The following is a 26,730-nucleotide window of genomic DNA, read 5'->3' on the forward strand; positions in this document are numbered from 1 at the left end:
GCAATGGGCAGTTGGGGGTGGGAATACAGGGGAAGAAGAGATGATTCCATGGAAGAGCAACTACAGGGACTGCCTGGTGGTAGCTCTGGCTCCCTCTCACAGATGGGAAGACTTCTGGGGGAAGTGGATGGTGCTCTGATGACGCAGCTTCTCAGCATGGGGGTGTTCAGCCGGTAAGTGAAAGGCACCCCTCCCTGGTCCTCAGATAGCCCTCAGGGTCTGACCTCAGATGCTCCTGGACAGGCCCCAAAGAAGCCTTTCTGAAGCCAGAGATTGAAGCCAATCTAGGGATGGGTGTGAGGTTCTGTGACTAACCTCAAAGAAAACTCTTCAGCCTCAGCTCAGGGATCACAGGAAAGCACAGACCAAAACAGCAAGTATGCTGCTTGTAGTCTTGAAGCCATCCAAGCATGGGAGTGCCATTTCGGCATGAGCTGGCTGCTGCTCTGGCTCACTGTTCTAACTTGGGCGCCCACATGGACCCCAGCCGGCACAAACCCTGCTACCAAGGCCTCCAGGCCAGGGCATGGAGTGGTCTTGACTTCAACACAGCTTGCTCCTTCTGTATTTCAGTGTGACCATGTATGACTTTCAGGCCATGTGCAAGGCCCTGGATCATCACCACAGTGCAGCCCAGGCCCTGGTCAGTGTGAGTGTCACCCCAGGCCTTCCCTCTACTGGGGCACATCCTCTGCCCTGTTCTTCAGGGTGTCACCTGATCCCATTCCCATCTGCCTCAGACCTTCTGGCTCAGGCTCTCCAGGACTCTGTTCTGATGTTCACCCCGCCCCCTGGAGCTGTGGGGCTGTCTTATCCTTGGGGTGCGCACCCTCACCTCCCAGGCTGACGTTAAGATCTTCAGCACTGGCCCACCAGAGATGGGAAATGACCAGACTTCTGAAGGGTCTGTCAAATCCTACCTGTGGGGAGTCTGGCCTACCGAAGGCCTTGAGGGCCCTCCGCTCTGGGGCTCCTTCTGAGGGACAGGCAGGTCGGGTCTGGAGGGTGGCTGTGCAGGGACATCACCTGGTGTTTCTCTGAAATAACTCCGCTCTTCCTCCAGTCTCTCTCTGCCTCCCTGATGGTGGTCCGGTGGCTACTGCATGAATTTCTGCTGTGAGTAGGGGTTAAATGAAGAACCACCCCCAAGGGGTGGGGGTGGGAACAACCCATGGTCAGAGGCCAGGGAAGGGAGGGCTCCCTGCACCAGGGAGGTGAATCATGAAGCCAGGACCAAAGGAGAGGGCTCCCAGTAGGTAGGGCATGAATCTTGGGTTGGGGGCCCAGGTGAAGAGAATTCCCTTTGGGAAGGACTGGGTCACGATTTGAGGTGACAGGCAAGAGAGGATCCCTGCATATAGAGACTGGAGTATGAGGCTCTCCTTAAGAGGGCCTGCCTATGTCCCACAAGATAGCCTGGCTCCCTAGCCAAGGGAGGAGGGAGGCATGCAACTCCACCCTCCACCCTCCTTCACTCATGTCCTCAAGCAGAAAGACAGCTTCCTACAGGTGGCAGCTAGAGACAGTGGTACTCCCTGAGAGCTACACATGCCAGCCCCAGGACTGTGTTCCGTATCCTACAGGTTCCTGCTACAGTGGAGTGCCTGGGGATCTTGGTATGACAAAGGGTCAGAGGGTAAGTTCTAGGAGGCAGCTGTGGGCAGCATTTTGGTAAGCTCATTGGAAAGCTTTTGCCAGGGGGCGGGGGCGACAGTGGGATGGGTGTCGAAGCCACGTTCATGGTCATAATCTCATCTCACCTCCTTCCCCTCACTCCGGGCACCCTCACCTCTGTGTGTGACATCACATCACCTCTGAACGCCTTCGCTCCATGTGACATCATCACTGCCCTATGACATCTTGCCCTCGTGTGATGCTGTGTCTTTCCTGTGCCATGTCCAACCCTGTGGTGGGCACATGCCCTGGGCAGCCAAAGCTGTTTTTCATCACTGTAAGTAGTTCTGACTGAGACAGCCTCATCCCAGTGCACTGGGAAGCACTAAAGGGCTTCCCTCTAAGTCTGTCCTGGGAGTGAGCATAGGCAGGCTGAGTCCCCTCCTTGATTGGGGGGGAGGTCCCCAAATCCATCATCTACTTTAAAGCACCATTTCTGGGGAGCAAGAAAACACAGAACTCAGGCCACACAAGTACAGCCCTGCCTTAGGAAACAGCCGTCTTCTCTTGAGAGGTTCCAGTGGTTAAAGGGAGGTATGGCCCATCATGGATGCCACCAGGTCACCCTAGGGAAGGAAGCAGTGGCACCTGTGCCCAGGTATCCGCCAGCCTCAGCAAGGCTCCAGGTTTGAGGGAGTGTCCTCTAGGATGATACTCCTCCCATGAAATTGTGCCTGAGCACAGAGTCCCCAAAGACAATGACATATTGAGGCAGTCCTGACACAAAGCAAAGGAAAAGCTTTGTCCCAGCTGCTGGGGACGCTTGCTGCTGGCCTGGAAATGGGGGATGCCTGGTCTTTATGAGCCAAGAGACACAAAGGCACTTAGATGCTGAAGATGTGGGGCTTCCCGGGCCGTAATGACGCCTGACTTCAGCCCACCCTGCCCAGTCCTCTGGGTTCTGGACATCCAGTGGCCGGAAGGCTCCCACTGCCTTTTTGCTTGGCTTCCTTATATAAATAATGTCCTCTCCTTCCCCTCTGCCTCCTCGGCTGCTGCTGCTGCTGCTGACCAGGGCAAGTCCTTGGGTCCAAAGTTCCTTTGGTTAGGCCCCTTGGTGATTCCAGGCTGAGGTGGGAAGTCCCCAGCCGTTCTCACAGGGCCTGACTGGATCAGTGACAGAAGCCATGTGTGACAGTCTGCTCAGACTTACCACAGGCTCAGGATGCAGGCAAAGACATCCCCGCCACCTGCATGCTCAGTGCCTCACTTCTGCAGGGCAGCCAGGAGACTCAGAGAAGCTACTGGCCTCAGAGAAGCCATCTGGTCCTACCACTGGGTGGCTCTGACAGGATGACCTCTCACCAGTGGCTCCAGTGACAGGAAGATAGCTCAGCTCTAAGTCTGAATCCCTGGGAGGAGAAGAGCCAGTTAGGAGGTGTCTGTCCTCGGACGCCCAGGAGTAGGGCACCCAGCAGCAAGAACAGGAATGGAAGCTAGCTGGGCTGTGGGCGCCTTTCCAGCCCACGTGGACAGTTTGCCTGCAGCCTGCCTCCCCTCTTAAATTCACGGTCTGTGCAGGAAGTCTCTGGGTCCAGGCATTGAGGAGACCTGTGATTCTCCTTACTCCTTGTGTGACTTTGGAGGTTTCCAGGCCACAGCTGCCTTCCCTACCTTCTTCGCTGCTGAGCCGAAGGGGCAAAGTGTGCTTTGGGACAGCAGCGCTGCACAGTGCCCACAGGTACTCTGCAGAGAGATCTCAGGGGCCCCGGCAAAGGCCACACAGCAGCTCAGCAAGGCCCGCAGACTCCACTGAGCTTTTGCTGAGTGCTGGCCACTGTATCCCCGGCACTTGTAGCAAACCAAAGGGTGTTGCCCTTGCAGATGGGCTTCCTCAGACCTTTGTGATGTGTGACCGCCCTCCTCACCCACATTCCTGTCACCCGCAGCCCACAAGCACAAGAAGCAGGACCTGCTGCACCCCTGTGACACAGAATACCCAGTGTTTGTGCACCAGACAGCCATCCAGGAGGCCAATGGGATCATCGAGTGTGGGGCCTGCCAGAAGTAAGTCCCCATGCAGTCACCAAGCCCAGCTAGGGTGCAGCTTCTGGCCCCTGGCACCCACAGGAAGGTCCACAGCAGGAAAAGAATGACACCTCAGAGGAAGGCCACCTTCCTCATTTTCCCACTCTTCAGTGCAGGGAGGCAGGAGAGAGAGCAGTAACAATTTAGTGGTCTGCTTCGGGGGCACACGGACAAGGGGTCCAGAGGCCAGTTCCCATGTCTGTAAGTCTCTCTAAGTCCACAGCCGTGGGGCCTCCCTTAGGAACCCCTTGCTTGCCTTCCCTCTGCTCAGGCCAGACCAGCCATGGCAAGCTAATGCCTGGGCCTTACACACTTACGCCACCGGCTGGGAAAGAAGCAGGAAGTTCTGTCCTGTACAAAGCAAGAACTATGCACAGGTCTGGGATGTCCTCGGCAAATGCACAGGATTGGAAAGGGGCTTGGCCCTATATTCCCTGGGGCATCGCCACCCCAAGCCTATAGTTTCTAAGCAGGACCCAGTCAGGCTAGCTCCATCCAGACTGGCTTGGAAGGCCTACTCTTCACACTCCAAACCCTGGAGGAACCTGCCCAGAGACTTCTGTCTCAACCCAGGAGGATAGTACCTCTAGGAGGCTCTCTCAGCCAGTCTTGCTGCTCACCAGGGCCCCCAGCAAGTCTGGGGAACCCCAGATCCATGCCAACTATTTTGAAGCCTCAGATTCTGGCGTCAGACAGATTTCTGTCTCTTTATCATGTGTGACATCTTAGGTGCACACAGATCAGCCTTCCTGAGACTGGCACTATTGATGTGCTTATCTCAAGGCTTGAAGGAAACGTCAAGGGGATGGCAGAGAGTAAGGGCTTCCCAGCAGACAAGCTTGACTCTTTAAATCCAGCCTCAGTTTTGTCTGTGCAGAATGGGAACTATACCAAGTTCGCATAATGCTGTGATGATCACATCTGTGGGTTTATAGGTGTGATATAGACCTGTGTGTGCATGCAACATCACCCACCCCATACGAAATGCTTGGTGGCAGCCAGCACTGCTGTGTACGCAACACCTGGCCAACACTTAAAGGCCTTTCCCTATCCCCCCACCCCCACCCCAAGCGGTGTATAGGAGCATTGTGCCACCTTGTGGCCAAGCCCAGAACTGCAGGTTCTCTAGCTCTCAAGTGGAGATAATATCCTTGTTTAATGAGAATGGCCCCGTGCATATTAATGACAGCTCCTTCACCTTCTCCAGGCTATTGGGAAAGGAGGGATGCCATGTGTAAAAGTACTGGGCTATTGGCCTTAGCCTGCCTGTGGCTACGTGTCTTTCCCAGTGTCCTGGAAGGTCTCTCCCCCGAGACCTTCTCCTGGGGCTGCACCCCTCCTACTCAGAGCCCACCCCCTCTCTACTGCAGGACATTCGTGATGCAACAGATCCCCAGCAGCAACTTGCTCCTCCTAGTGACAGACCGAACCTGTGACTGCAGCACCTACTCTCCCATCCTCCAGGAGGCCACAGAAGTCAAATATATCCTTCGCATCCTCCGAGGGGGAGGGGCTGGCTGAGAGACCATGGAGGAACTCAGATTTGGGGCAGAGTCCAGCCTGTCGCCCACTCCATTCCTCTCCTTACAGCATGACTTAAGGGCCAGCCCCTCTACCCTCCCCCACACAGGGGGGAGTGGCTGCCCATCCTGAACCTGCTTGCAGGGCCACTGACCTCCCAGATCTTGACCCCCAGGATCTCTAGAACTTTGGAGAGTTGTGACCTTGACAGTGAGCTCTGCACATAATGCCTCTGTCAAATGTAACAGGATGCGCTCCCAGAAGCCCCGCCGGCGACCAGGATCGTGCCATGCCTTCCATCCAGAGGTGTGTGCTGTCAACAGAAGGCCTGGTCTTCACTCCCCAGTTTTGTCCTGTGTGTAACTTCCTGGGATATGAAGGTTTCTGGGTGTTGGTGACACAACTGTATGTGTCCATCATACTGGGAGACCCTGGCATTCACGTTTACGTGGTCTAAGACATTAGATTAGCCAGGCCTGTCGTCCCAGCGCTAGGGGGCAGAAGTAAGCAACGGAGTCCCAGGTCAGCTTGTGTGGGGCAGGGAGAGAGGAGGGGGAAGGCGAGAGAGAAAGCAGAGAGGAAGGAAGGGAAGAGAATGGAACAGAGGACTCAAGGAAACCTGTACTTTCTAGGGCCTGAGGCCCCCTACGTTTCCCTTCCTTGCTCACTCCTGCTTCCTCAGCACAACTCCCCAGTGGTATTTACTGACATCTGAGCTGGGGGCCTTACTACCCAGTCTCAGCTGGGTGTGGCTGCCACAAACTACCTCCCCTAGAGATGGTCCTCCCTGGAGGTGAGGGCTACTCCACACCACTATGAGGAGAAGGGCCCCAGGGACTTAGTACACAGTCTCTACCACCCCTAAAAGCTCAAAGAAAGGTAGGTTTCCTCTCCTCTTTGGAACTTCCCCGTCTCCCAGGCTTGTCTGGATCGAGCCACACTGTGCATGCCAGCCCTTGGGTTGGGAGGACCAAGCTGATGCCCCTTACCTCTCTGGCTTCACAGGAGAATGCCCAGGACTGTGGTGGCGCTTCCGACACGGTAGCTTCTCTGCCTCTGCTCCTGTTCCCGCTGTGGGCCTGGCTGCTTCCCCCACAGCTTCTGTGGTGACCCCACCCTGTCCGACTTTCACAGAAGGGAACCCTTACAGACATTCTAAAAAGCCGCCAGCTGATGAGGGCCCAGCTCACAGCAGCGAGGTGTCTCCTGGCTTTCAGTCCTGGGCTAGCAATGTCTCTCCCTTGGAAGAATCCCCAAGGCTCTCCAGGGTGCCGACTACCAGCCACCATTCTTCAAGAAGTTACCAATGATCAGAACCAGCCAAAGGGCTGGGTGTTTCCCTGGCTGGTCTACTGCAGATCTGAGTTCTGGGGCCAGGATGAGCAGCAAGGCCCATGCAGAGGCTTCGGCAAGAGCACACTGGCCACAGACACAGGAGTCCTTGGGAAGGCACTTTCATCCATCACAGATAGTGCAAGGAGGGCAGGCAGAGGGAGAGACAGGAAGACGCAGAGAGGGACCAGGAACCAGGGGAAGAAATGGAAAGGAAACAATAGGAACAGAATACGCATTAAATCCTGTGAGCTATCATCAGAATGCTACCACTGAAGAGCTCCATCCTTTTTATACTAATAATCTAAAGGAGAGCAGGGAGGGGTATGTATATGGCAGCATCTGGAGGGAGGAAAGGGAAGGGAGAAATGTTGAAATTATAATCTCAAAAGGGAAAAAAGAAAAAGAAAAGCTACCAGGCTGAGCCCTGCAGCTGCTGCACTGGACAGTAGTGTGGTCCAGAGGAGATGCTGAGAAGATGCCAGGCTGAGGTACTCATAGAACTCACTAAGGTAGGGTACAGGTGAGGTCTCCAAGATCCATGGTGGGATTTCTTTGGCTCATGCGCTACAAAAATACTTGGCTGTCTTGGGGAAGCCCTTGAGGTTGGAAACAACACATAGAATCCTTGCCACAATGCCCTGAAGTAGATGCTACAATTTACCTGCCCTTTTTTTTTTTTGGCATGTCTGCAGACCTGTTTGTGCATAGATGCAGAGGCTAGAGGCCAACAATATTGGCTGCCTTCCTCACCCACTCCCCATCTTATTTTTTAAGACAGGGTCTCTCACTAAACCTGGGACCCTCCAATTCAGCCACACTGGCTGGCCAGAAGCACTAGGGATCCTGTCACCACCTCCCCAGGGCTGGGATTACAAGCTTACCCCATTGTTTGAAGGGTACTCATACTTCACTAGCTAAGGCTCTCAAGCCCTATGAATTACCTGTCTTTTAAATGAGGAAACTAAGCCTGGCACAGTGGTGAACACCTTTAGCACTCAAGAGGCAGAGGCAGGTGAATCTCTTCATTTGAGGCCAGCCTGGTCTACAAAGTGAGTTCCAGGACACCCAGAACTACAGAGAAACCCTGTCATGAAAACAAACAAAATAATAATAACAATAATAATAATAGTAATAATAAAGGGACACTAAAGCTTGGAGAGGGGAAACTGGTTCTAAGTCTTGGCTTTAGATCATGTCATAGGCAATGTACCTAGAGCTTTCGAACACACAGTCAGCTTGAGACACACTCACCACTCTCCCTGGCACCTTGCTTCATAGCTTAGAAAGATGAGGCACTGCCCAGCCCAGGTGAGGTAGCACGCTGTCACGGCTGAGCTTCCTTCCTCTTCATGCCACCAAGACAGTTTTGTCAGGTGTGGCGGGGTAGGTCTTTCCCAAGAAGCCACAGTACCCGCCTTCCTTGCTCGGTCATTAGTGATGTAACTACTCAGCAGCACTAGATCTCAATGACGATCACTACATGGGCTCTTGGGGATGCTCCTCTTCCTCACCCAACCAGACAGGGCATTTGAACCAACTTATCAACTATTTTGGCCACAGGATAATAATGCTAAGTGTAGAATGCCTGGCAGCTCCTGGTCATGAATGAGGAGCTCCTGTGCCTGGCACTGCTGAGGGACTATAAGTTCGAGAGCATCACTGGAAGCAGTTGAAGAAAAGGCATTTCCGGTAAACCACTGCTCTGCCCCCACGATGCAGAACAGACGACATCAGAACTCCATCAAGATGCTGGCAGGTGGTAGCCTCGCTTTGGCTAAAGATCCGGGCCCTTGACTTCTGGAGAAAGTTGGTGCCCCTGCCACTTATTGGGGTATGGCATTCTGACATCTTTGTTGCCTTTGACACTGCCAGAAGCACCAGAAATGTGCTAGCTACTGAGCTTGCATGTTTTAATAGAACCACCTCAAATAAAAGGCTTCAACACCATTTTGTGATGCTAAATGAAGTTCTGGTTCAGGAGCACATGGGAGAGGACTTATCTTCAGGTCAGAAAAGTATAGAGGTAAGAGGGACTCAAACACAACGAAAGAAGTGAGAGCAAGGGCTTGGCAGAAACCAAGCCAAGCTCGATGGCAATTTCAGAAATACTTTTTACAGTGGACCATACATCCGGAAAGCTGCAAAGGATAGACTCTTGACAGGTGAGAGCACATAGGACCAGAGAAGGAACCGAATCACGTCCTGCAGCAAATGAGACTAAGGAGGGTGTATATTTGCCTCTCTATTCTGAGGCTAGTGCAGCCAAAGGACAGACAGAATGCCAGGACATGAGGTTGCAGCCCAAGTCCTCCTCAACGGTTTCTGAGGGGTGAGCCGCAGAGTATAGATTGGGGGTGGGGAAGAACCAGATAGCTTGTGCTGTTTGTGAGGGAAGAACAGTGCAGCTAAAGCAGAGCATCCGAGCCAGTGTTGTTCCTGAGTTCTAGGGGTGCAGGCAGCCCCAACGAAGCACAGGACCAACATGCATGTGGTCAGGTTCCTGAGCTCTTAGACCTCTGTGGTCACTTCAAGCAGGTGGAAAGCTCATCTTTTTCTAAAGACAGTGTGCAGCCCAGGCAGGCCTTAAACTCAAGATCCTCCTGCATCAACCTCCTGATGGCAAGAAGTTTCTACAAATTCCTTAAACTTCCTGTCTAAATTAGGGTGTTAAGGATATCCCTTAAAGTGAGGTAAGGTTTTTAAAAGGAAAAGGAGGTGAGAAAAAGCAATAAAAACACAACAAAGTTCATCTTCCATTTGGCTCTTTTTATTAGAGAAATTGAGAAGACAGCAAGTAGGGAAATCTCATGGTGAATGGAACCGGTCACATATATGCCTTTCTGGAACCCCAACCTTCTATGATCCCCCAAAAGTGTGCTTTGTGACTTCAGCAACTTAGAAAGGGGAAATACTGAAAAAGGCCACTATTTACTGATGAAAGAATGAAGGTGTTCAGGTTCCTAACTGGCCTAGGGCCAAGAAAATGAAACACGTGCGCAGAGCAAGCCAGCCTCAGACTGCTGAAGGTAAGGCATTCAGGTGCCAACCTGACGAGCTCCCGGGGGCACCAGGTCAAGTGCACATAGAGGCTGTTGTAGTGAGCTGCGCAGACATACTCGGGCACACACGTGCCCACACACACACACCCAGAAGGGAAGTTACTGGACTACATACTGGCGGTGTTGATTCTTTTCCCTAAGAGTTTGTGCTATGGTGAACCAGATTCTCCCTTCTTTGGGAAGAAGGATGACTAGACCCAAAGACCTCTATATTCTGTAAGGTCATGGGAGTGTGTCTCATGCTCTATCCCAAAGAAAAGGATCAGAGAGGAAGTCTGGCTTCTGATATGTGCTGTTGCTACCACAAACCTAGGTGAGCTTCCTTCCAGATGGACATTGTCTTGCTAAACTGCTTGAGGAATTAACACTGTTCTTAACTCTGCCTGGCACAAAGCTGTTCACCCAGAGTCTTCTGTTTGGTCTACCTAGGGCAGTGACCTTATCCACAGCCAAACACTCCTAAGTTCTTCCAGGTTTTACAGTGGTCTCTTTCCTGGATCCCCAGCTGTAGTAAAGGAAGGGCAATGATGACAACGACCAAGAAAACACTACCGAATAAATACGAGTGCCTGAACACATTCCCAAGCCTCCCTTTTGAGATCCCAAGGCCCCATGTTACACTGTGACACCCACCAGCCCCAGGATGTGATGCCTGCCTGAAGTCTTAGAGACTCAAGTGCTTGGTTTCTCACTGAGGAGCCAAGATCAGATTTTTATAAGCTAGACCCCAGTCTCTAAAACCCATAACATGGTGGCCCTGGGACAGAGAAATTATTTGTAACTCCTAGCAGCAATTCAAAATCGTGGGCTTGAGTCTATAGACTACCTGGCAATAACATACCACTTCCTTTAAACTCTGTACCACACTCCTTACAAATGGCATTCAGTGAGTGCTAACAACTCCACAGTAGACGCTGCTGACTTTCTGTCCAAGGAGGGCAGAAGAGCCTGTTCTGCCACACCACACTTACCAAGACAGTGCACCAGAGAAAAGCACCATCATTCCTAGTAGGGATGGCTCTCCACAACTGCCTATTTGATTTCATCAGAATCTCACTAGTGGCTGGCTCTCTATGCCAGGAGCTATGATGCCGTTTGGTTGGGGGCGGGGGCAGGGGTGGGATGTTGTTTTTTATTTCCAGGAGGAAGAAGGATAGTTAGGGCAGTGATTCTCAATAGAGCAGTTTGCAGAATGGCCCAGGGCTCCACAGAGAGGAGCTGGAAAATGGCCACACCTCTCCTCAGATAAGAACCGGACAGACCCTGCGCTGGTGCTCCCTCCCTCCAGGGGCCCTCCCCCTCGCTTCTCATCTTCAACTTGGGCAGGACGAGGTGGCTCCACTCTTCAAAGGGCCTCCGTGACAGTCTCTCAAACGATACCTTCTCTAGTGCCATTACAACAACCTCTGCTGCTTCCACCGAGGAAGCACACACCACTTCTTTCACTTCCCTCCTCCTCTGAATGCCTACAGCTCTCAGTCTTGAGAGTGGCCGGGAAATCCCTGGGCTGGGGCTGTACCCTCTGCCCCAGCAGGATCCAAGTGGTATCGGCCTATGGAAGGCACCTTGGCGCACCAAGACATCGTGCATTCTGGGGCTACCACCTCATCCGCCTTCCATCCCTTTGTGCAAAATTGAAACAGTGTGTGGTACTTGCATGTTTCATTCTTTTAAAAAAAGTCTCCCTCCCTCCCCTGCCCCTATGTTTTAAATGTTTATATAAATTCTTATTTAAACAGTAAATTAGAAATCTTATTTACATTAATTTCTTTGTTCTCCCAAAAGAGTGCTTAAACTCACACTCCTCCCTTTGTAGGATAGAAATGTTCACCTAAGTTGGTTTTGATCACGGTTTTAAGGAGCTCCAGTGGCACAATCAGTTGGCGCACGGTACTCATGTATTACTGCTTTAAGGAGAGAGAGGGAGAAGAAAGAACCACCCACTAAACATGCCCATCTTCTACAAATAAATACGGTCACACGAGAAGCCAGTCTGTGAGGCAAGGGTCTTGCAGAGTTGCCCTCAATCGGTAGATCCCAAAAGGAAGTCAGGGGATGGGCCATTTCTCCTTTTCTCCAAACTGATGCACTCCATCCTTTGAGGTATGATTTATTTTTGCTTTTCTCTTCTTAGTCTTGTACCCCATGGAGCCCTTGGGCCATCACGAGGCCCATGAAGCTGTCCAGGTTTGGGGCTTCTCTGGCACTGGCACCGACAGCCAGTAAGCAGGCCTGTGGGAGCTGCAGGCCTGGGTTCAGGGTCACAGTCCCTGGCTCCTGCAGTTTCACAGTGCATCCTCTTCAGTGCAGCCCCCGCCAATCATGAACCGGAATTCCTGCAGGTTAGAGACGCCGTGGAAGTGAACGAAGGCACCAGCAACCACAAAAATGTGGAACAGCTGATGAGAGTGGAACTGGAGGGAGAAAGGGTGGAAAACCTATCATTACCAGCTGCAGCCAGAAAGAACACCGCTTCCCAGCTGGAAACCCATCCCTATTAACCTGCTGCAGACAACAGGAAGAACACTGCTTCCCAGCTGGAAACCATCCTTATTAACCTGCTGCAGACACCAGGAAGAACACTGCTTCCCAGCTGGAAACCCATCCTTATTAACCTGCTGCAGACACCAGGAAGAACACCGCTTCCCAGCTTGCACTGACAGTGGCAGTGCATATGATAAGAGTTCAAATTCAAGGTGTGTCCAAAAATACCTCACATTCTACTGAGTCCAAAGCCAGCTCTCCTCAGAGAAATACAGGTACTACCATTAACACAGTGAACTTAGGAGCAAATTCCATACAGACCTTGTAGTTAGACCACCAAATTCCCCAGGACCCCTGACAACCAGCAGCAGGGTATGGTTTACTGACAGACACTTGAGAAATGACAACATTCTCTCATGGTTTCAAAATGAAAAGGCACAGTGCTATTTATCAAGACACTGGAATTAGAAGTATAACTGAGCCAGGTCATAGTGGCACATTCCTTGAATCACAGCACTTGGAGGCAGAGGCAGGTGGATCTCTGTAAGTTTAAGGCCAGCCTGGTCTACAGAGCAAGTTCCAGGACAGCCAGGACTACCCAAGAAAACCTGTCTCAAAAAAACAGAAAACCAAACAAACCATAACAGAAGTGCACCTGAGAAGAAATGAAGGGTAAACTAGCTGACCTGAAGCTCCCAAGACGGAGTTCAGGACCATCTTCATTTACTCTAAGGACATGGGTGGCCAGCTCAGCATACAGCCGTGAGCAGTAAGGAGAAGCAGAATCTACGTGTCCCATCCCACTTGAAGAGCACTCCAAATCTAAGACACCACTGACGATGTTTCAGATCCTCTTCAGGTAGGAATGTCCATCTTTATAATTCCTCATTTTTTTTTCTACCTTCTCTTCCCTTGTCTCTCATTAACCACAGTCTAGCTATCTCCTGCTCCTCCATTCCCCCACCAGACACATACAGACTCAATCTCCTAAGCAGTAACACTGGGTTTGGGTACCAAAAAGGCTCCCAAAAAGGATCTTAGGGCCTGCAAGATAGCTCGACAGGTCAAGCACTTACTGCACAAAGCCTAGCAACCTTGTTCCACCCCTGGAGCAACTGGCAAAGAGCCGGCTCCGCCTGAAAGGAGTGCTTTGACCCCGTGGGCACCATGGCATGTGCGTGCCTGTCCTAAACACATGCATCAAACACACAACAATAATAACTAAACTACATTAGTAACCCAGCCCTCCCCCCAGAGCCCCCACCCCTTGTTTTGGCTGTTGTTTGTTTTGTTTCTCGAGACAGGTTTTCCCTGTGTAGTCCTGGCTGTCCTGGAACTCTCTGTAAACCATGCTATCCTCGAACTCACAGAGATCCACCTGCCTCTGCCTCCTGAGTACTGGGATTAAAAGTGTACACTAATACACCCAGTTTCAGCCTTCTCTTTTTAAAAATGATCTCAGTAGAAGATTGCCCTTTTTTCATAGTGAAAAACAGGATGGAAAACAGACAGAATGACCAATGACTTCACTACAGCACAGTAAACAAGAGCCCAGGCTGACCTAAAACCAGCTTGAGTCTGTGTCTATGTTTACCACTTAATGGCCACTTGCTTTAGACAAGCCAGTGAGCCTTCCTGAATCTTAGCTCCCTAATCTGTAAAATGAACAGGAGAACAACACTTCTTTCTGCCTTGGGGACTGACAATCAATGAACTGCTGCATGGCAGTACTCAGTACTGTACAAGCCAGGCACTGAGTGCTCCCTGTCCAGAGAAACCAGACAACAAGAGACAGCTAAGACCGGAACACAAGTCTCTGAACTTTCAAACTTTTGATTACATCACTCCCAGTGTGCCACTGGCACACTAACAGGAACATATACCTATCACCTGGACCACACTTACCCAGATGTCACATTTGCCAGGAAAGAAGCGTTCAGGGATGCGGGCAGCGTAGAGTGCGGCTCCTGTGATATAGAGGCTAGCCATGAGCATTAGCCAGCCTATCTGCCCTATGGTGGCAGCCTTCAGGAAGCCTTCTGAGATGACATAGTGCAAGGTTGGGATGATTCCACTCAGGCCTAAGCCCACAAACACTCCTAAGACATCAGGAGAACAGAAGAGAACACACATGGAAAATAAAAGAGTCAATATTACAACATAGTACTATTTACTTTGATCAACTTAAAATTTCAAAGTACCATCATTCTTGTTTTAAAGAAAAAGAAGGTCCTTCAAACTCTGAGACACCATCACATAAGCTAACATAGCTATATTCTATTTATGGATATGAGAAGCCTCATCGTAACCCAGGCTCTGTGAGCAACCCTGAGGGCTGGTCAGAAACAACCCAACTGGGAAGAGCTTTGGGGATGGAAAGCGTGAGGAGTTAGCTTCTTGAATGCCACCCTTTTACAGGCAGACTGTGACAGACTCTAGGACTCGACTCAGCATCGCCAGTAAGCTGGTGGCATGCCACAACATACCTAGGAATGCATACAGGATGCACAATCAGAAAACATGCACACCTAAATGAGAGGAGGAAGTGGCATGCTAACTGCATGGAATTCAGGGACCAAGCAGACCTACTAAAAAAAACCTATTCCAGCCCTCTACTGTCCTCAAGGCATGCTCCACTCCTGCTCTTTTCCTCTGCATATGAAGGAAGGCTGCTAATAGTGCTTTCGCTCTCAAAAGTTCAGGACTTAGCCTTCTGAGGGTTGCAAACAGTAGAATGCTCAGGTCCACTCAGCAAAGATGTTCTCATCTCACGCACTCAAATAGGTTTAACCCTGCTAACCAGGTGAATAGCTACAGAGCTGGTGCTGGCTACTGGACGCCTTATGTGAATGTCTTTACAGAGAGGAGACTGCTATAACGTCATCAGCATGAGGCTAGTTCTGTTTCCAGTACTCCAACTGCATGCAGATGAACCAGGGCTTACATTTTATAACAAGAAAAAATATGTGTTGTAATATCACTTGGGAGACACTGGGTATCATTTTGGGAACAGAAAGCAGAAGACACAAATCCAGACAACACAGGGTCCCAGTTCATAAGGATTTTGTCAGAATCACTCAGCACAGGCTACTGCTTTCAAAACGCCACATCCCAACAAGACTGCCAATGTCACAGGGCACTCAGTGGGCATTACTTAAATACCAAAGGCCCCTACATCAAAAGAGAAGTATGGCATCTACTTTGTTGGCTCATAGTCAGCAATAAACTCAGGTCTTATTTATCAAAGCAATTTAAATTAAAATACAAAATACTAAATATAAACTAAGAAGAATCAGTCACCACACTAAGCTGAAACAATTACAGAAGTCATTTTATTGTAGTATTTCCTCAGATAAACAACACTGCCCGGACGTGTGTGCACCATCTTATCAGTGCCCCTCAGCCATATGCTTTCTAATAACCAAGAAGTCCCCCAAGAACGGCAGTCACTTCAACTCCGCATTGCGAAAGCACAGCATCTGTCTGTAATAGTACACCCTAAATGACCCGTGAGAACTACAAGTTCGCATAGACTCACCTGCTCTGACCCCCCGATACTGAGGGGTGGCAAACATGTCCCACTGGGAGACGATAATGGCTGCAATGCCCAGCACACAGATGACAATCAGGTAGATGAAGCAAGGTTGTGGGTTACAGTAGAAAGAATAATAAAGCCAAGGAACAAAACTTCCCATGATCAGAAGAGCAATACCAGAGTAATCCAATCTAGGATTGAAATTTAAAAGAACTCCATTTAATGCTAAAAATTATCATCTGTTATAGGCTCCAATTAATCCCCCATGACTTATGTATGACATCAGCAGCCAACTACGAAGAAAACTGGGTTGTCTGCATCCATTAAGGGAAGACGTGCCCATGCGGTAACATCATGAAGAGGTTGTTCCTGCCCCACTGACCCTAGCGCACAGATGGTGACAGCATGAGTACTTACTTAGAGAAGAGTCGGGAGACCCCTTCTGAGTGGCAGTAGACTGTGTGGAAGAGCCATGAAAATGAAAGGCAGAGAATGGCTCCCAAGAAGAACAGCCCAAAGACCACTTTCTCTTGCAGAGGGGCCACAAAGGATATATTTGGGCGAAACATATAAAAGATCCCCAGGCACAGGAAGAATACACAACCTAGGAAAAGAATGCAAGATGGATGAAATGTGATCTGTGGTGTTGTGTGCTGTTTTCAATTTTTCCCAATAGCAGTAATACCAGAACCATAAATTCTGTGAGAAAAAATTTCAAAAGAAATTTATCCAAGATTTTAGTTTACTTCCAATACTGCTGGTGTCATATACGCTTCAGCTTCATAAACTTTAAAGACTATAATGACTAGTTCAGGCTGCAACAAGTGGCTGCCCAGGATGCACAAGCCCTGCTTGTATCTCTACCACTACACACACCAGATGTGGTGGCTCACACCTTAATCCCAGCACCTGGGAGGAAGAAGCAGGAGGATTACCAATTCAAGACCATCCTCAGCAGAGAGAATCTGAGGTAGCCTGGTATAAAACCCTGTCTCAAATAGGAAAGGAGCTGGGCGGTGGCGCACGCCTTTAATCCCAGCACTCAGGAGGCAGAGCCAGGTGGATCTCTGTGAGTTCGAGGCCAGCCTGGGCTACCAAGTGAGATCCAGGACAGGCGCAAAGCCACACAGAGAAACCCTGTCTCAAAAAAAAACAAAAAAACAAAAAAAACAAAAACAAAAACCCAACCTCCCCCCCCCCAAAAAAAGGAAGATGATAATTTCTCATTCACCTAAAGATCACAATCCAAAAAGAAGCCAGTGTACAGTTGCAACATGAACTATCACTGTGCACTCTGACATATGCTGTAGGTGCTTTCAAAGCTCTATTTTACATTTGCTTATAGATGCCAAAGAGCCTTGTGCTGTTTCTCTGGTCCTCACTAGTGACCCAGTACATTAGTGTCAGAAATTCCACACTTAATTGTCTGTTTTGAGACAGGGTCTCACTGCCATGTGGCCCTGGAGCTCTGTAGACCAGGCTGGCCTCGAACTCAGACATCTGCCTGCCTCTGCCTCCTGATTTCGGGATTAAAGGCACGCTCATTTCTAGATTTTATTGTTTAGTTGTTTTTTTTGTTTTGTGGGATTAAACTCAGGACCTCCTAACATGCTAGGCAAGCACCCCACTGAGTAGCCCCCTTCTTAACTCTTTTTAAAAAAGATTTTTCTATTGTTATGTGTATGGGTCTTCTGCCTACAAGTATGTCTGTGCACTATGTGCATGCAGTGCCCATGGAGGCCAGAAAGGGCACTGGATCCTCTTGCTGGAGTCACAGGAGGTTTGTCAGCTGCCATTTGGGTGCTGGGACCTGAACTCGGGTCCTCTGCAAGAGCAGTAAGTGCTCTTAACTACTAAGCCATCTTTCCAGGGCCTTTTTAATACTTAGAGAAAAAAAAATTTAAGAGAGAGAGCGCACAATTCTACCAGGCTGATTTTTGTACTTTTCATTTTGAGACACTTTCACTAAATTGCCCAGATACACTCTAACCCAGGCAGACCATGACCTTATGACCCTCCTGCCTCAGTTTCCCTATGCTATGCCACTAGGCCTGGCTTATGCTCAGTACTTGAACTGGTCTCCACAATAATGCCATATTCTTACTGCTTAGCAAATAAGGAAGGCACAAATAGGAGCTGGTAAGTGATTCTGTTGTAACATTTTATTTCATTCTAATCAGATAATTTTAATTAAAAAATTACCTGACTTAGATGCTACCAACAAATTTGATTATTCTCACTATACTAGCAGGAAATTGGAGACATGGTAGAAACTAACCCTGAGATAAGAACTGCAAGTCAAATGGAGTACATCCAGAAACTAGTACATTTCCAAGTCTGTACACCCGTCGGGACCAACTGCAAACCATCTTCATCCTGCCACGCAGCACCCTTGTACCTCATGTCACCCAACGTTCTCTACTCTCTCCAGCACAGACAGACAGTAGTAAGTGACCTACTATCTGTCTCTATGGATTTGCTTCTCTGGACAGTTCATGTACATGGAATCATACAATTATGTAGCCTATTGGGTCTCTTCATTTCATTAGCTTAACAGCTCACTTAGCATGGTGTAACAAATATCAATAATTCACTCTTCTTATAGCTAAGTTCTTTGTTTTAATCTTACTTTTACTCATTTGTTTGTGTACGTGTGTGGAGGCCGGAGAAGAACTTGTAGGAGCCAACTCTCTCCTCCCACCACTGCAGGTCCTGGGGGTTGAACACGGGAGAAAATCTGCAGGCAACAGCCTTTACTGATGATCATCTCACGGCCCCAAACAATGTTCTACTGCATGGGTATGCCACACGTGGTTTATCTATTCAGCAGGAGGTTGTTTCTATTAATAATGCTGCTAAAACATCCATGGACATCTTTTGTTGAATCCTCAACAGAAGTAAAACTGCCAGTGACTGCTAACTTTCTGAGGAACTCCCTACCACGCTGTTTTCCACAGGTACTGCCCCATTTTTAGTATTAGCAACATTTCTCCATATTCCCGGCCAAGACTTACTTTCCACTTTCTTGGTCATAGCAATCCTGGAGGGAATAAAGTGGTATCTCATTGTACTTCTCGATATATCTGCCTTGTATGGCCCCAAATGACTGATAAAAATAAACCTTTTCCAAGTACGTGTCTGTCATCTGTGGACTTCTCTATAATGTCCATAGTATGTGTCTGTTATCTGTGGATTTCTCTATAATGTCCACAGTACGTGTCTGTCATCGGTGGACTTCTCTATAATGTCCATAGTATGTGTCTGTTATCTGTGGATTTCTCTATAATGTCCACAGTACGTGTCTGTCATCTGTGGACTTCTCTATAGGAATGTTCACAGAGAAGCTTTACCGCCCCCAAAGAAGGCGAGTCATTTCTATTACTGACTTGCAAAAGTCCTATAGTAGACCAGATACAATATGATTTGTAAAGTTCTCTCCCTGTGGATTATCTCTAACTTTCTTGACAATATTCTGTGACATACATAATTTTTTGACAAAATCCAATTTTTTTCTCTTTGGCTGCATATACTTTAGGTATCAAGTCTAGGAAACTGTTATTTGCTGGGTGGTGGTGGTGCACGCCTTTGATCCCAGCACTTGGGAGGCAGAGGCAGGCTGATCTCTGAGTTTGAGGCCAGCCCAGAACAGCCAAGACTACACAGAGAAACCTTGTCTCAAAAATAAACAAATCAAACTGCAAAACAACAAACAAAAAAACCCCGTTACCTAACTCAGGTCACCAAGACCTCTACCTGTGTTTTTCCCTAAGGGTTTATAGTTTTAGCTCTTGTATGAGGCTGGGACTGAACTTCATTTGATTTTGTTTTCCAGACAGAATCTTACTATACAGCCCAGGATGACCTGAGACTTACAATGCAGCAGCCTCACTTCCTGGTGCCGGGATTACAGGCATGTGCTACCATGTCTTGCTCCACTCTTCATCATATGCCTGCCTGCCTCAGCTGGACTGCTGCTTATACTGAAAAGAGTATTCTTTCTCCCCACTGTACTCTTTAATATAAAAATGGAAGACTATCTACTTCATATTCTATTCATATCAACTGAAAATCATCCAAGCAATGACTGAAGAAAATCTTACTTTCTCGTATATCTTCCTTTCGCTGCTTATTAAAACACTGTATATTCCTACAGCAATTCTTGCCTTGCCTCACTTGAAGCCACTGTCTAAAGTCTAGGATAGAAGGCAGGCATGAGCTGCACACAGCTAACTGCAGCACTCAGGAGCTGAGGAGGAAGGAGCCTGAGGTCCAGACTAGCCTGGGATACACAGTGGAACTCTGTCTCAAAACAAGAATATAGGAGAGAAAAAGATGAGGTGGTTGTAATAAAGCACGTTAGGTTGACTAGACCAATGAGAAACGACCACTGAAAATCTAAGGGAAGGAGGTAAGTTCTACCAAAATTTTCAAGAGCTGTACTGACTCTCAAAATACATTAACATCAAAGGAAATAAAGTAAGTCACTAATTTCATTATACCTCTGACCACTGACATTACATACCTAGGAGATGTGTCCAGATGTTGCCTGTCTCTGTGTGTATTCTGAAAATGCTCTTAAAGCAGGCCCGGAAGGAAGGCATAGGAGGTCGGTGTCCATGGAGAAGGAAGTCATTATCCTTAAGCCAATCTGGTAGCACGTCATGAGGGATTACTCGCCACCGACCTTCCCAAACCTAGTTATTCATTGAAGAACGTTATCAGATCCTTTGTTGTCAAAAGGACTTTAGTCATCATTTAGCAACATTGTTCCCAAACAACTTTTACCATAATCTTATTTGGAGAAAATAAAACAGACTGATAAAACATGTATTTCTAAATGGCAGTCATGTTAGGAACAGGAAAACATAAACAAGTATACCAAATTATGTCCTAAAAGACCTTGCTTTTAGTCCAGCTAAAGGAATGAGGAATTCCAAGTCCCAGCTACACAGACCTTCATTCATCAACAACAGACTTCACCTCAGAAAAATCAGTCATTAAATATGATCATTTTATACTTAATGCTCTTGTCGCTTCAGAAAAAAATGTGTAGAATCACACTTTCAAGTCTTTTTCTAAAAAGTCTCCCCTCTGCTTTCTGCTACAAGAAAACAGGTATTAAATGGAAAAAGCACTGGAGTAAGGAAAGTTGGGGTCTCTTATCAAACTAGTATGAGTTTGATCAATCACAAAAATTTCCAAGGCTTAGCCTCCTTGCCTATAAAATGAAGGGAACAGCACTTCACTTCATGACATACAGACCTCCCAGCGTCCACACTGCTAGCATTTCCCCCTGGGTTGGAAGCAATTCTGACTGTGCAGAGGCAATCCTTTCACCAGGAAGATCCAAATAAAAAGTACTTCCTTACCAGACCGTCACATCTCACAGTCCTTTCCCCTTCCTTTTCCTGCTGTCCCTCCCCAGGAGGAGGGGAAAGGGGTTAGGACCTTGATACTGCCTCCTTAGAAAGTCTGTTCCTCACTGCACCCTATCTATCTTAACCCTCAGATCTTGCTTAAACCTCACACCATGATGATCACCTTCACCCAGGATCCAGCAGCAGGCAAAGGAGAAGAGCTTCCACTACTGCAATCCACAGTGCTCCCACCTAGTACACTATGAAGTTCCACTACTGCAATCCACAGTGCTCCCACCTAATACACAATGAAGCTCCACTACTGCAATCCACAGTGCTCCCACCTAGTACACTATGAAGCTCCACTACTGCAATCCACAATGCTCCCACCTAGTACACTATGAAGCTCCACTACTGTAATCCACAGTGCTCCCACCTAGTACACAATAAAGCTCCACTACTGCAATCCACAGTGCTCCCACCTAGTACACTATGAAGCTAATCTGGACTCAAGACTTCTCCCCACTATCCCTCAGGGGTCTTAGAACAAAGCAAACAGCTAAGCCACATCAACTGGGCTCTCCTCTCCACTACATAGACAGATTATCACCTGCCAACTCTGTACCCCTCCTTTCACCCCACCACCTATTCTCTGCCCTTGTATTTCCTTACTGACAACTATAAAAAGCATTCCTCTGTGACACTTCAATTCTCCCAGGGAAGCACCAATTTCCGAACAGATGCAGCCCTCCTCCTTACTAAATCAGTTTTTCCCCCCTTCCCTCTCTATCTCTCACCTTCCAGGTCAAAACTCAGGGTCTCTGCTCACTGACTCTAACCTGGTCAGTCCACACATATCCCTAGAGTCAAATAAAGTAAGCCAAGATGGCTCTCATCTTCACTGTCTCCTGCTAGTACTTCAGTTGTCCCAGGCAGCTATGAAAGACCGCTTCCAAGACCTCCTGTTGACAGAAACTTCTGCAGATGTCTAATTCTTTAAATAAAATGGCACACGCAAAAAATCCATGGATACTTGTGCAGATGGCAACCTATTTTTCTTAAATATTTTTATTCTTCTTGTAAAGCTGTATTTTCCTCAGGTGGGAGTCTCACTGTGCGGTTTAAGTTAGCTGTGAATTCAGGGACTGAAGTGATCCTCCTGTTTCAGACTATCAAGACACTCAACTGGATGCAACATCACAGCTATGAAGAAGGGAAAAGGAGACCACAATACATTTTTAATGCCAGCTACCTGCCTCTCAAGAGTTAAAAAAAGGAACTTATAAACATATACACATACATATGTGAACACACACACACAAGTAGGGGAGGAAGGTTTATATTGACATACCTAGTTGTGATGGTTAGCTTTTAATTTCTGCCTTGATACAACCAAGAAGAGGCTCTCACTAAGAGATTATCTAGCCAGGCAGCGGTGGCGGCGCACGCCTTTAATCCCAGCACTCAGGAGGCCTATTTGTGGGGAACTGTCTTGATTACATTAATCAGGTTGATTACATAACTTGGTTACATTAATTAAGAAGGCCTGTCTATTGTGGGAGGCACCATTCCCTGAATTTGAGTCCTGAACTATGTAAGAGTAGAAAAAGCCTGGACTACAGAGTGAGTTCTAGGAAAGGCGCAAAGCTACACAGAGAAACCCTGTCTCAAAAAATCAAAAAAAAAAAAAAAAGAGTAGAAAAAGCAAGCTGAGCCCAGGCAGGCATATATTCATCCTCTCCACTCTTGACCATGGGTGTAATTGTTTCAAGTACCTGATGCCAAGGCTCCCCAATGAATGATGGACTCTAACCTGGAACTGTAAGTTAAAAATAAACCCTTTCTCTCCTAAGCTACTTTCTGTCAGTGTACTGCACCACAGCAATACAAATGGAAGACGAGAAACTGGTACCATAAGTGGGATCTGCTGTGATGAACCTGACTATATGATTCTTGCTCCATTTGACTTAGTTTTTGCACGTTTTTTACTGGAGTGTGGAAGAGTTTAGAACTTCATGCTAGAAAAGCCATTGAATCTGTAGACAAAACTTAATGGGTTGTCCTCATGGGAGCATAGAAGAATGCTGAACAATGGAGGCTTGGCTCATGAGCTCTCAGAGGGGAGCAAAGATTCTACCAAGAACTTGCAGAGGGGCCATTAATGGGATATCTGGCCAAGTATCTGGCTTCATTCTGCTCAGGTCCTGAGAACCTAAGTAAAGTTGACTACTTTGTAATAATAAACTATAACCTGAAATTACAAGCTAAAATAAAAGCTTTCTCCCTTAGGTTGCTTTCTTTCTATCAGGGTATTATGACAGGAACATGAAACTAAACTAGGATACTAACCTAGACACTTGCTTATCTGACTAAAAAGCATACTAGTCTATTTTTTTTTCAACGAGTAACTTCAATTCTAGCTTTCATTTAAAAAAAAAAATCCTACAATGGGTCCTAGGGACTCAGACAATGGACTGAAAAAACACCTAAGAGACAATATATATATTTGAGACAAATATACATACACACACATACACACACACACACACACACACACACACACACACACAAGCTGAATTGAAAATACTAAATGTGCATGAAAACCTTGAAATGTCTACCTCAGCAGTTTGGTTACCTGTGGAATCTCTAGAAACAGCAACTACACTGTCCATATTAAACAGAAGAATGGGTTTGGTGTGACTTTTTAATAACTCTAGTACAACCACTCCAAACTGTTTCATCCTGTCTTATCTAATCTATATTTATTCTGTTAGCCAGTATCAGGAGAGATTCATATCCCAATTGGACATTCTGGTTACACAGGAACTTGATCAGTAGGTTTTACAAATGTTTCTTGAACAGGTTAAAGTCAGGAGAATTATTTGTCCCCATCTTACCATTGATTTTCCCCCCAAGCAGAACAAAAAGCAAAGGACTATCACCTTCTTTCAGTGTCTGTTTGGGAAAGGCAATCTTACCTTACAAACAAACTCTTCCATTCTCTCCATAGCATGATGGGCTTGTAGGAGAGGAGACATGCCCATAAACCCTTCATCTTCCTGGGAGCTGTCATCTTTACACTCAAGTTCCTCAGAGCTCTGCAAAGACATCACAGCAAGAGTCAAGGACAAGATCAAGCAACATGCTTTCTTTGCAGATGCAAAGGTTTAAAGTCAAGCCTAAGCAACAGTCAGTAGCAGTAAATTCATTGTAAGCCTATTAGCATTAAAAATGAAGCCACACATAGTGGTGTGCGCCTACGCCTTCAATCCCAGAAGAAGCAGGTAGATCTCTATGAGTTTTAAGCCGGCCAGGACTACACAGTATGACCCTGTCTCAAAGAAATAAAACCAACATAAAACAAACAAATGCAAGCCTGTCAAAAACATAATCTCTTCATTCTGAAGGACCAACAACTCTCTACTGAACAGCATCCCTACGCTCGCTTCACAGCCTGTCCTTGAACAGCTTCATCCCTTTTGGTTTTAAGAATTACTTCCACAGGCCAGGGAGAGCTGGATAAGCAGAATTTGATCCCTGGAACCCACATAATGTGGAGAGAATCAACTCCACAAGGTTGTCTGCTGACCTCCATATGTGTACCCAGGCCCATGTGCCCTACCTACCCCTTGCATCATGCACTCACACACACATAATTTTATACCACCTTTGACAAAGTCCAACATCTCTTTGTGGTAACAGCCAAAAAGAAACTAGAAGCTGAGACAGGATGACTATGAACGCCAGGCCAACTGGGCTACATAATTAGACATTGGCTTAAAAAAGAAAACGTAGAAAGAAGGAAGAAGAAAAAAGTTAGGAAGGAACGGAGGGAGGGAGGGAGGGGAGGAGGATGAGGAGGAAGCAAATTTCTGCTTGTAGACCTCAATTTAGGGGCTCGAGAGACAGCTTAGTATAAAGACCAACCTGGGCTGCATGAGACCCTGTCTCAAAACAAAAACCAGTGACAACAGCAACCAAAAAAACCCCCAGACAAACAAAAACTCATACAATTACAACCATCAGGAAAGGAAACACATAGGCCATTGTCCTCATCTAATGGAATTATTCTAACTGAATATGTAGCTCTGAAATTTCAGGCCAGACAAACACAGACAAGAGTGAAGAGAAGAGAGGAAGAAGCTCAGGTGCACTGGATCACGCCTATAATCCCAGCACACAAGAGACCGAGGCAAGGAGAGTTCAAGTCCCAGGCTAGCCTGGGCTACACTGTGAGACCCTGCTTCAAATCCCAACCCTCCCCCATCCCCATGTCTCTAACAGAGATGTGGTTCCAACCTCAGTGAGTGAGAGGGCTTGAAAAAGAATCAGTGGCAGAGAAGTGGAGACAGCTGGTGCACATGCCAGTTCTTTCAAGGAGCTTCATAGAACAGAATACAGCTAGGTAGGGGTCACAGCAGGAAGAACTTACTTCCAAGCTGAGAGCTCATACAGGATCCCTTAGAAGGCCTTGGGAATACGCTCTGAATTCACTGAATAGCATGCTCACGCTCTCTCTCTCTCTCTCTCTCTCTCTCTCTCTCTCTCTCTCTCTCTCTCTCTCTCTCCCTCCCTCCCTCCCTCCCTCCTTCCCTCCCTGCCTCCTCTCTCTCCAGGGTCTATGTAGCTTTGGTGGTCCTGGAACTCTGTAGACCAGGCTGGCCTTAAACTCACAGAGATCTGCCTACCGCTGCCTCTGGAATGCTGGGATTAGAGATGTGTGGTACTATGCCTGGCTGGAGACTAGCTTTTCAAAGAGGATGAATATAGCCTCTCTGCTACCATGAGCATCGAAGATGATAGAAACAGTGAAATGTGTATAGAATTAGAAGGAATGAAGCAGGAGTCTTGGCCAGTGGTTCCTGTACTTTGTTTTAAAGCAGGAGATGAGGAAAATGCATAGAAATGCAGAGACAGAGACTGGATGCTTACGAAGAATGAAAAAGGTGATGTAGTTTGAAAGAGAAACAACATCTGGTACCCAGTTGGTGGCAGTTTGGGGAGGTTTAAAGGGTGCAGCCTTGCTGCAGGAAGTATGTCACTAGGAATGGGCTCTGAAATTAAAACTTGTACCATTTCCAGTTCAATCTCTCTATATTGTGCTTGGGAAAAAGCTGTGCACTCTCAGCACTCGGTCCCTGCTACCATGCCTGCTACTTGCTGCATGCCTTCCTGTCATGATACACTCTTATCCCTCTGGAATTGTAAGCACAAAATAACTTTCTTCTGAAGTTGCTTTGGTCATGGCATTTTATCACAGCAACAGAAAATTAATACAGATACTGAAGCCACTTGGTGAATATGATGATTGTTTCTCCCGAATTCAGGTATCTGGGACCTTAGCACACAGGCACAGACCAAAGGGACAGATTTAGAGAGGAACAGACCAGGGTCTTGGCTCAATCTTCAGAACAGGCTCCTAGGATTCCAAATCCATCTTTTAAAAAGACTGTCCTATTTTAGGTATAGAAATGTTTTGTCTGTATGTATGTACAAACCCTCACCATATACATGCTTACTGCCAGCCAAGGTCAGGGGTTGAATCCCCTGGGACTGGAGTTACAGACCATTTATAAGTTGCCATGTGGATGCTGGGAATTGAGTTCAGGTCCTCTTCAAGAACAAGTCTTCTTAACCACTGAACCAACTCTCCAGCCCCACTAAAATCCATCCTTGTAAACCATGGTCTATGTATTTATTCTCTTGTTTTGCATGTGATGATTGGCAGAGTCCAGAA

At 47.5% G+C, this 26,730-nt stretch overlaps 2 protein-coding genes across 2 annotated transcripts in view; one reads left to right on the top strand and one right to left on the bottom strand.

Moving 5' to 3' along the window:
* Nucleotides 1-6,790, top strand: part of Cacna2d4 (calcium voltage-gated channel auxiliary subunit alpha2delta 4) — a 115,142-nt gene extending 108,352 nt beyond the window's left edge. The window contains exons 31-39 of the mRNA XM_036181272.1: nucleotides 103-173; nucleotides 574-649; nucleotides 1,064-1,116; nucleotides 1,584-1,636; nucleotides 1,931-1,951; nucleotides 3,564-3,681; nucleotides 5,073-5,185; nucleotides 5,447-5,529; nucleotides 6,229-6,790. Of these exons, the coding sequence (XP_036037165.1) occupies nucleotides 103-173; nucleotides 574-649; nucleotides 1,064-1,116; nucleotides 1,584-1,636; nucleotides 1,931-1,951; nucleotides 3,564-3,681; nucleotides 5,073-5,185; nucleotides 5,447-5,529; nucleotides 6,229-6,333 (693 nt within the window). The 3' untranslated portion in view covers nucleotides 6,334-6,790. The remainder of the gene's footprint in view (nucleotides 1-102; nucleotides 174-573; nucleotides 650-1,063; nucleotides 1,117-1,583; nucleotides 1,637-1,930; nucleotides 1,952-3,563; nucleotides 3,682-5,072; nucleotides 5,186-5,446; nucleotides 5,530-6,228) is intronic.
* A 2,513-nt stretch (nucleotides 6,791-9,303) lies between these two features.
* Adipor2 (adiponectin receptor 2) overlaps nucleotides 9,304-26,730 on the bottom strand; it is a 46,878-nt gene continuing 29,451 nt past the window's right edge. The window contains exons 3-8 of the mRNA XM_036181796.1: nucleotides 23,972-24,091; nucleotides 20,159-20,330; nucleotides 16,054-16,240; nucleotides 15,640-15,827; nucleotides 14,007-14,200; nucleotides 9,304-12,031 (exon numbers count right to left, since the gene is read on the bottom strand). Of these exons, the coding sequence (XP_036037689.1) occupies nucleotides 11,903-12,031; nucleotides 14,007-14,200; nucleotides 15,640-15,827; nucleotides 16,054-16,240; nucleotides 20,159-20,330; nucleotides 23,972-24,091 (990 nt within the window). The 3' untranslated portion in view covers nucleotides 9,304-11,902. The remainder of the gene's footprint in view (nucleotides 12,032-14,006; nucleotides 14,201-15,639; nucleotides 15,828-16,053; nucleotides 16,241-20,158; nucleotides 20,331-23,971; nucleotides 24,092-26,730) is intronic.

The sequence above is a fragment of the Onychomys torridus genome, chromosome 3, assembly GCF_903995425.1.
Source record: "Onychomys torridus chromosome 3, mOncTor1.1, whole genome shotgun sequence".
NCBI lineage: Eukaryota > Metazoa > Chordata > Mammalia > Rodentia > Cricetidae > Onychomys > Onychomys torridus.